Source organism: Wyeomyia smithii, chromosome 3 (genome assembly GCF_029784165.1).
Source record: "Wyeomyia smithii strain HCP4-BCI-WySm-NY-G18 chromosome 3, ASM2978416v1, whole genome shotgun sequence".
NCBI lineage: Eukaryota > Metazoa > Arthropoda > Insecta > Diptera > Culicidae > Wyeomyia > Wyeomyia smithii.
In genome coordinates this window covers 268,885,223-268,895,773 of record NC_073696.1, presented here as the reverse complement: position 1 = coordinate 268,895,773, position 10,551 = coordinate 268,885,223, and the positions used below count along the sequence as shown (strand labels likewise).

Sequence of the window (10,551 nt, the reverse complement as noted above, 5' to 3'; positions counted from 1 at the left end):
TTGAGCAACAAAAGACCACTCCATACTGGCCACAAGCGAATGGAGAAGTGGAACGCATGAAAAACACTATTTTGAAGCGTTTGTGCATAAGCCAAGAAACAAGCCAAGGGGACTGGAAATGGGACCTAAGTAATTTTCTACTTATGTATAATTCAACGCCCCATACCATAACAGGAACAGCACCCTCAAGCTTAATGTTTGGCAGAATCTTGAGAGATAAACTACCTAGCATTAATGAATCAGCAGCACTACTTACAGAAGGTGGTCCCCGTGGTTCTGTGGTTAGCGATGTCGGTCGGTTAGCTCTCCCGCACGGTTGTGATATCGGGTTCGATTCCCGATCAGGTCAAGGAACTTTTCGGGCTGGAAATTTTCTCGACTCAGCACTGGGGCACGGTGTATCGTTGTACTTATCCTACAACATGCAAAATGTGCCGAAAACAATATCGATAACGAATTCTCTCTACTCTAATCTAGCTGATCGAGACCGCATTAGGCGCCCAGGCTAGCGTGCGATATTGTTTACTTACAGAAGGCGTGAGAGATCGCGATTGGATGAAGAAATTAAAAGCAACGGAACTGTGTGATACTCGTTGGCAAGCTAGAAAAAACAACTTGGTAGAGGGTGATCTAGTGGTAGCGAAACGTACTGTAAAAGAAAACAAACTGTCAAGCAACTTCAGTCCGGAACCTTTTGAAATTGTAAAACGAACGGGGACAGAGGCAGAAATACGATCCAAAAGTAGCGGGAAAATATACAATCGGAATCTGAAGCCTATTCATCCTGAAGGACCTAAAGGCTCGGAAGAATTGCTAACTCAAACGGATCCAAAGGATATTACCGAAGATCAACCAACTTCAACTGAGCAACTAGAGGAGAAACCACGTAGTCGCCGAGAACAAAAGCGTCCTAGTTATTTACAAGAGTATGTAGCGAATGTTGAGGTAAATCCTAAGTAAGGGGGGAGATTGGTATTCAGAAACAGACCATCCAAACATAGATGCACTATGGTTCAAGAATGTGTGTGAAACCAAACTATACACGGGAAGACTCTACCGACTGATTGGGTAGAGATCGAAGCGGATTGGAAGTGTAACGTTGAGAGAATAAAAGTGCGTGATATCAAGTCGTAGAGTTTCAGCGTTTTATCACAGACAGACGTCCAAGCAAGAACAACATTGAACAGAATTTCCGTGTAAATTTTCAAAGTAAATTGCGTTATAAATCACTTGTACACTAGCGCCGCCTTGTGACCTTATCGCCACAATACATTTTTTTCCGCTGGTGCACGAGGCTGGCGGTACTGGTAGCGCTATCTGGTTACAGATTGCTACTACAAAAAACTTCACACAAGTTTGGAACTCAGCTTGGACGTCTGTCTGCGGTTTTATTACTGACATATTCGAATACCAGGTGACCACAGTTACTACTAGATACATACATCTACGCGAGTGTCTGCCGTGCATTATCCGGAAAGCACAAAATAACGTCCTTCGCTAAGCGGCAAACTGGCTCTGCCCCGGATTCGGTACCGCGTAAATACCTTCGTAAGAACGCATGCAATAAATCTCAAACGTGAACGGATGACAGACGGCACGGAAGCAGTGAAATAGCGCCTGATTAGTTTAATTCTCAGCTTTGTAAAAACTTAAACTAACCGTCATTTCATGAACGACCACATATTTTCAATTGAAGCAGTAAAAGTAAGTTTTTGCCTCTAATTAAAATTTGTTGTTTTGTTTTACCAGTGAACTGGTACTCTACTTACAACTGTGTTTCAGAAACCTTCAATATCCTTTTAAAATGCTTTCAAGTCAATTAAACAACGCTTTTGTTCAAGGTTACCAACAATTTTATAAAAAAAGAGAATTGGGTTGTTTAGCTATTTTAGTTTGTTATGTCATCTGAAAGAGTTGCATTTTTTAAGCAAAATGTGATTTTCAAAAATTTTCTATCGTTGTCATTCAATTTTTAAATCATGAATTGAAACTGCTCAGAATCTGCTCGAAATCGCTACAATGACAGTTCACCCATATACCAACTGTCATTGTAGTGATTTGGAGCGATTTTTATTTTTCATTTGGAAATCGAAGGACAATGATATAAAATTTAAAAAGTCATGTTTTGCTCAGAAAATTACACTCTTTTACCTGATATATAAAAATCAGAAATCCGTGAGTAGCTAAACAACCCAATTATTATTAAAATTTACCGTTTCGCATCATCAAATTGATTAACCCTAATCGAGTGTATGCCCAAACCTGTTACAAGAAATACATTGACATAAGGCAGTTTGTCGTATTTCTGCGTTAACCTTCGGATGTGTTTTATGAACAAGTTCTCCATTTGTTTTCTTTCAACTTATGTTCAAAATTTCTCAAGTTTAGTTTTTCTTTCATTTCTGCTGGGTGTCTGGAAAGTAGCGAAAAATGACAAAAAATCATTTGAAAATGGTATGAAGTCTTTTAAATATCATACGCAATGGTCCTTTACGTGTCACAATTTTATATATTTTCCCATGAGTTGGGATCTATAAATAACAATTAATGTTAAATAAATCTTCGACCAAAAAAGGAGGAATATTACGGTGACGTCACGCATAGTTTGTACCTTCAGGTGATGCAGGTTTGTTTGCGATATTGGCAAATCCTTTCAATGGGGTCCTAAAGTTTCAAACGGTTCTCTGATTTTTGTATATCAGCTGGAAGAGTGCAATTTTCTGAGCAAAACGTGATTTTTAAAAAATGTTTATCATTTTCCTTTGATTTTTTAATGAAGGATAAAAATCTGCCCGAAATGCCTTGAATGGCAGTTCTCTCCGTATACCGTAAACGGGCGAAACGTCATCTAAGACCTTTCGAGCAGTTTTTATTCTTAATTTTAAAATCGAAGGAAAACAATAAACGTTTTTAAAAAATCACGTTTTGCTCATAAAACGCGGCTTTTTCAAATGATATATAAAAACCGGTATAACTTTAGGACCCAATTGCGACCAAAACGCTATTTAAGTGTTGTGCTTGTGTGTGAGGTGAGAGGCAACTAAGGCGGCATCCATAAACTACGTAACGCTCATAGGGAATAGGGGGGTATCCTTGAGCGTTACGATTTGCTACATAGGTGAGGGGGGGGGGATGGAATCCGCGTTACGTAACATGAAAACTCTGGAGAGACTCTCCAAAAACGAGCATTGTTATCAAGCGAATTCTTCAACAGCGTTACGTAATTTTTATGGAAGATAGGTGTTGGCGTAACGTTTCGTTACATATGGAGAAGTGGGCCAAAACTTGGTTTTCTTGAGATACGTAATTTATGGATGTTGCTTGAGAATAATTATAAATTGAACAGCATTTCCACAGCGCATACGATTGTTTTATCAGATAAAAGCACAAAGTTCAAAACGTAAAAAAATTACCACTTTCTGTCAAAAAAATTGAGTTCAAAAAGTTTCGGTGCGACTGCTCGTTTTTACCAATCAATTCGAAAAGTTGTATAATGTTATTAACAGTGCCTATCACAATAACTACTGAAAACTGATGAGGAGTTTTAAAATTTTTGCTAAACAAAATCGGTTGGAATGCTTAACTTCTCAAGTTTTATTAAAGTTGCATTTTTAAATCTACTGGTAGAAATGATATTAAAAAAGTGCTTCAAATAACTTGTTTTGTCAATTGATTTAGCATTAAATGTTCATGTGATAAAAAAACTAGACTATTAGAGATCAAAAATTATAGGTGATTATTCAGATCGGAAGTATATGTGATCACATGTACAGTATTAAATTGATTACATTGCTAGGAGCATATACGCTTTACTGCTGTTGAAACTATTTCTCGCGTAATTTTTCAAAGCGACCTATCTAACATTGAGAGACTCTCTTTGTTTACTTTCTCTTTGATCACTAATTATGTTATATTTTCCATATTTCATAACATTCAATGCATAGTAAGCAAGACAGTATTACTATCTCTCGATTAAGGGGAAGAAAGCTTAGAAAATATATATATATATATATATATATATATATATATATATATATATATATATATATATATATATATATATATATATATATATATATATATATATATATATATATATATATATATATATATATATATATATATATAATGACGACGTAATTAACGGAACAAAGAGGAAGAGGAGAGAATCTGTCATTGTTACTTACACGGTAAGAGTCGAAAACCCATTAATGGGTATTGTTGTACCCATTTTTTTCTGTCATATGCGGCTGTCAAAAAAAGGGTAAATTTAAAAATGTGAAATAGGTAAAATTGTACGCATTAGAAAGACATGTTCTTAGAAAAAAATGGTTCATTTGTTTACCCATTAATGGGTGAAAAAATACTTCAAGCGTCGTTTCAGTTTGCTCTGTCGATTCGTTCGCACTCGTTCCTTCTACGATCTGTTTTGTTTATTATTTGTCAACAATTGCCATGGAAGGACTTTGAAAGAGATTCGATACTGCACCGTTTAAGAAGTTGCAAGGTAAGCAGTATGTTATATCAAGTATTGAATTTTACAATGTGAGATTTTCTTATAGGTATTAGGTCTAGAATGTTCACTATCCGTATGGTATTGGCTTTGTTGCAGAGAATAGCGATTCTGACAATTAATGATAATAGATAAAATACTCCTGTATTTGTAAATGAGCGTCATTTTTGCAAATTATTGAAAATAATTGATTCACTTTGACTTCTTTTCTTTTTTTCGAGTGATAATCACAAAATTTCCGTTTAATTAATAATGGGTAAAATTTCACCCATTTCCTTGAGAAAATTCATTTCTCAAAATGAGTGAAATTGTACCCAGTTTTTGACGTTTAATCGGTATACCCGTTAATGGGTAAATCGAGTTTACCCACTTAATGGGTTGGCTCACTTTTGGCTTTTGCTTTCCTTTCTTACCGTGTAGGTCCCTTTGAAAAATTACGCGAGATTTCTGTTGCATCAATCTTGCAGTTCGTCACAAACCCACACACACATCCATCGAAATATGAGGAACAGCACCTGCAGCAAAGTTATTACCTTGAGCGTTGATAAGCGAGTTGCTGCAAAAGTGACATTTCACTCATTCTCTCTGTCTACTTTGTTCGTGTCTGAATCCGACAGTTCTCGACACCGTATCAGGTTTGTTTTTATTCCGTTTTTGGAAGTCCAAAGTACTGCCGTAATGATAAGCTGGGTAGTCTATCGATATTCTTAAGTGAAAAAGTATTTTTAACGTAGGTAATTTAAAATTGAGTAGTTGAAATGTTATATTATACAAAAATAATTGTGTTTCAGCCAAAAAATGCCCACAAATGCAGACAACAAAACGGTTCGACTGTTGCTGTACTGCTGCCGCATTCGATTCCGACGATATCCGGCGTTCTACTTTCCGGTGTTTGTGTTTTTGCAGGTACTGCAAAAGCTGAGCTACAACCTAAAGCTTCGCTGTGTTTATTTCCGAGTGCAGCCTATGCCGAACTTGCTGTTCGAACAGTACCAGCATGGCAAACTGGTTCAATCGGAACATACCTTGTTCGTTGGCCGTACCGTTTTCAATCAGTACGTTGTGGAACGCGAAATTAATTGGATCAATCTGGTTGTGCGAACCGTTGGAGTAGGAGGCACAGGCAATGTCCAGAGAAACACCGATGGTGATAATGGACTGACGTCGATGATTTTGAACAGGCAACCCGTTTCGGTGCTGTTTCAGGTGATGCCTCTAGAGGGCAACGTACCGGTGGCTCCTAATGTAATCTATGTCAAGGAGAATCTGTACTATGAGTTAGCTGAGCGGTACAAGCTAGGAATAAACGGTTTCGGTGGAATGCTGCAAAGGCTACCAGAGCAACAACATCTGCCTCAAGTGGCTAGCAAAGCGAACGTTTTCGTTTACAATACACCGTACGATATGTCTACGGATATGATGGATTTTATAATGGGAAAATACTTTGAAACTCCTCGCCTGTTGTACCGCAATCACACCTATCAGATTGCACTGAATGAACAGTTTCTGGGAAACACGTTCTACACGAAGAACTTTGCCATTTTCGCTCACTTAAGGTCGTTGTACTTTAAATGCCTGAACTTGGAATCTACGGGTAATAGTTTCGAGTTGTACGGGATCGTTTGCAAAAGCTTAACAAGCTTGCATCAAACAACCACTTTCAATAATTTTGTACCTCGTCAACGGCTAGAAGATAGCTTTCATCTTCCGATTTGTCCATTTGGGTTGGGAAAATATCATAACGAGTTGACGGCCTCGTTGACGGCATATCTGAAACAGGAAAGCAATGCCCTAATAGACAATGAAATCTATCCAGTGTTCATGCTAAAGGGAGAACGAGGAATCGGAAAATCCAGCGTCCTTCGATCGGTCGCACAATCGCTGGGTATCCAAATTTTCTACGCAGATTGTAGTGACATCATGACGTCGATTTCGTCACAAACCGAAAGTAAACTGGTTTCCGCTTTGAATCGATCCAAGCTCTGCGAGCCGTTGATAATTGCATTGCACAATTTCGAAATTTTCGGCATCGATAACGAAGGTCACGAAGATTTGCGAATTTTGGCCACTTTTCAGGCAGAACTGCATACACTTTTCAGCCGGAAATACTCTTATCCGGTTGTGATCATAGCGCTAGCCAATGAAAAAAACTCCGAGAAGCATAGGTTGAATAGTTTGTTTCTGGATGTGATCGGATTTCAGTCTCCCACGGCTGAGGAACGATATCAACTGTTGCGGTGGATAGCAGCTCGAGATGATCCGAAGAACATGCTGCCTCTGGCTCAATTGAAAAAAATTGCCGAACAAACGCAAGGCTTCATCTTTGGAGATTTGAAGTTACTTCATGTGAAAGCGCTTCAACTCGTGGCATCGGAGCGGTTGAACTATGACCACTTCGAGAAAGCACTGGAAGAAATGCAGGTTTCCTTTTCGGACAGTTTGGGAGCCCCTAAGGTGCCGAAAGTTTTGTGGTCTGAAATCGGTGGCTTGGCTAAGCTGAAAACGGAAATACAGAACAGTATCGGACTACCGTTGCGTCACAAGAAACTGATGGGAAAAAATTTACGCCGCTCCGGAATCCTACTGTACGGTCCACCGGGTACGGGAAAAACACTTATCGCCAAAGCGGTAGCCACAGAGTGCAATTTGAGTTTCCTATCCGTGCAGGGTCCCGAGCTGCTGAATATGTACGTCGGTCAGAGTGAGCGGAATGTGAGAGAAGTGTTTTCCAGAGCGCGTTCGGCGGCTCCTTGCGTACTGTTCCTGGACGAGCTGGATTCGTTGGCTCCCAATCGCGGCGTGTCGGGCGATTCCGGCGGTGTAATGGACCGGGTGGTTTCGCAGATGCTCAGCGAAATGGACGGAATCTGCAAGGGGTGAGTGTGATGTAGAATTATGACAGGACACATTTTAAAGTTTTGATTTTTTAGAACTGATCCTAGTCAGCAAATCTTTGTTTTGGCCGCGACAAACCGGCCAGATTTGATCGATCCAGCTCTCTTACGACCGGGTCGCTTCGATAAGTTGCTGTACGTTGGCCCAAGTGTAACGATCGAGGACAAGGAAAGCGTTCTGCAAGCCATCACCAACCGATTCCATTTGGCTAACGATCTGACGCTAAGAAAAATCGCCGAAGGTCTCAAACTAGATATGACCGGAGCGGATTTGTACTCAATTTGCTCGAATGCGTGGTTGAGTGCGGTTCGACGTGCGATTCGGCGTGCCAGCAAAGGTTTGATTTGAGTGTAGTGCCTATTTTGTCGCTTATTTTTACTTTTTCGCAGACGAAAACAGTGACGACGGGATCGGACCGGAACATGTGATAGTTAATGAAAGCGACTTTAAGGCAGCCATGAAAAAGTTCATCCCCTCGATCAACCCAGCTGATATGGAGTATTTTACAAGATTAAGAACTAACTACAGCGTGTGACTTAAGTGGTGCAGAGTTGAGTGCGTACTGGAATATGCGAGTTATTTTTTCGGGTATAAAAAAGTTTTTTTGGTGTACAGAAGATTGTTGATGGTTATTTTTTAAACATATGTGTTCTGTAAGCGTAGCGGCAAATATTTGTTAGGTCTTTTTGAAAAATACAAAGGTAAGCAAAAAATTGTGCTCCTTCCCATCTGCTCCAAAATAAAATGTAGAAACAGAATGGCATGTTTGGTTGACGTCGAAAAGTTTCGTCGAAAAATTTTAGGTTCAATTCGGACAACTGGGTCGGCACGTTTTTTTGAAAGTTTTCTTTGTCAAAGATGACTAGAACAAGATACCTGACTCTTGTAGAATTCATCGGACATGATTGTCGCTGCACGTGAGCAAAAGTCGAACTAATTTATACACTGTTAATATGATGTAAACTTAACGTCAAAATCAACTGACGACAACACCAAGACCTGACTGCTGAAAGGTGAAACAATTTTTTCAGTATCCATGTGGACGACTGTACGGTGCTGCCATCCGAAGAATGATAATAATGTGTACGAATGTTTAGTTTTCAAACATGAAACTTTCCGGAAGAATCAAGAATTGTCGGCGCATCATTTAAAATAAAGCGTACCATCAGAACTTCCTGATAACCGCTATGAGCACGCTCCACAGCCAAGTTTTCCACTCTTGCCAAGGTAAATAAAGCAAAATTCGGGTGCCCCGGTGAACCTGACCATATGCACAACGGTTCTGAAACCTGGCTTGCGACAAATCAAACTTTCAGAGGCGACGCGTGACCAAGTGGGCCACCTGTTCAATCGACATTTGCAACATTAAAACAACAGTATTGCGATAACAGATTTTAAAAGTTTTATTTATCAACATTTATTTATATAACAAAGGAATCCTTCGGTTTACTTTTAACGCAAACTTGTCGATAATATCGTCGTAAAATAATGGCGTCAGCATCATCTCATGGAGTAAATCTTTTTCCACAGCTATCATCATAATACCAAATAATCGATTCTGGCCCGATTTAGACCGCAAATAATTCTTGATCCGTCGGAGAACCGAAAACGTTCGTTCGACGGACGCCGTTGTATTAGGCAATGTCAGTATCATTCTGGCCAGCCGAAGCGTTTCGGAGAAAGTTTGATGCAGGTTTTGTCCAAGGATAAACGAAATTAAATACAATATATTTTTGCACTCAGCGCTGCGCGACACTTTTTTTCTCACGTGAAGAATAATGTCATCAATGAGGAAATACATGAAAACCCTTCGCTGCACTCTCGGCTTTGCATCGACCTGACGCTCGTTTGAGCGTTGAGAGCTGTGTACTCTCGCGGCCTCTCTCAAAGTTCAATGAACGAACATCAAAGAATGGTGGGCGTGGGGGTCGGCGTCGGCGGTATCGTTTCCATCGGCTTGGTTCAACATAATTTTTGAACCGCAAATGTCATTTTTACGCAAGGCTGCGCATTAGTAGTGGTGCACGCTTTATGTACATAACTGGCTGCGTACGCTATAGTACTTGAAAATGCAGAGAAGTGTTTGAATGAATGCTAGTTCAAATAAATGATTTGAACAAACGGTAGTCATTACTGCTTATCTCGTTGTGTTGTGTTGTATTACGGGTGAGCTGTGTTGTGGGTGGGTTGAGTAGTGTAGAGTGAGTTTAGCCAGGTTATATTCTTCACGGTGGTGAAATCAATAGAAATTGAAATTGGAGGAAATAAATTGAAAATCAAAAAAATGTTCGAATGTTCGAAATAACATTAAGGTTACAAAAAAACTTAATGATGTCAGATCCATGCTACAAATGAGAAATAATTCGAGTAATTGTTCTGAAATTGTCTACCTGTCCTATGAACAGGTTGAACAGGTGGACGAGACGCCTCTGCAAACTTTAAGTTTTGGTAGAATGGGACCTGAAAATAAACATAACCCCTCAATATAAACCCCCACTCTGACAGTCAATTTCACACTTTTCTTTCGTACGTGCAAAAAATATGGCAATAGCATTAAGTGCAAAAAATGACAAATCATTAATCTGAATGTTATCTTAAGCGTCGAGCTGACCAAACTGCTACACCTTTTGACGTTGGACTAACGTCTATATCGAAGTTAGGCACCTGAATTTGAAAATCTAGTAATTCAACCGGGGAAAACCAGGGAAAAGTGGTCAGGTTTTGAGCGCTTATATATCAGTCATTTCTTTTTAGAATTTCGAGGTTTTGGCATCAACCGATCAGAAATTCTTTTACGGTTGAATTTATGTAACAAAAAAAACCTATTGTTCGAGATACACTATTGAAAAATTGATAAATCACATCGATTGTCTAAATCATACCGAGCAACCAATCACCACCTCTATTCACAAGCACAGTCGACACTAACGGATACAACCGATCTGACTTTGTAAACAGTCTCACAGATTTCAACCAATAACGAGCTCGCTTTCGGTAGCTGCAACAGGTGTTTCAACACCGTTTTAAAATGCTTCTTTTATCATTACCACTGAACAGATTCTAAACACCAATGGCTTGATTGATAGGGGAAATATTGCGCAAGATTGTCATATAATAATTTAAATATGTTTTCGATACTAAAC

The 10,551-nt window shown here is 39.3% G+C and overlaps 1 protein-coding gene across 2 annotated transcripts; it reads left to right on the top strand.

The window, feature by feature from the left end:
- Window positions 1-5,111: 5,111 nt before the first annotated feature.
- On the top strand, window positions 5,112-8,713 carry LOC129727665 (peroxisomal ATPase PEX6). 2 transcript variants are annotated; one of them, XM_055685705.1, is made up of 4 exons: window positions 5,112-5,243; window positions 5,305-7,389; window positions 7,444-7,745; window positions 7,798-8,713. In XM_055685705.1, exons 2-4 carry the CDS (start codon window positions 5,312-5,314, stop codon window positions 7,941-7,943), a joined length of 2,526 nt encoding a protein of 841 aa, XP_055541680.1. In that variant the 5' UTR covers window positions 5,112-5,243; window positions 5,305-5,311; the 3' UTR covers window positions 7,944-8,713. The 2 variants fall into 2 exon arrangements, with proteins under 2 accessions (XP_055541680.1, XP_055541681.1); XM_055685706.1 differs by having other exon boundaries at window positions 5,112-5,247.
- Window positions 8,714-10,551: the final 1,838 nt, after the last annotated feature.

Coding starts and splice junctions, on each gene's coding strand:
- LOC129727665 (XM_055685705.1), top strand. CDS start 5,312: ATGCCCACAAATGCAGACAACAAAACGGTTCGACTGTTGCTGTACTGC. Junction 7,390..7,443: donor ATGGACGGAATCTGCAAGGG/GTGAGTGTGATG, acceptor TTGATTTTTTAG/AACTGATCCTAGTCAGCAAA. Junction 7,746..7,797: donor GATTCGGCGTGCCAGCAAAG/GTTTGATTTGAG, acceptor ACTTTTTCGCAG/ACGAAAACAGTGACGACGGG.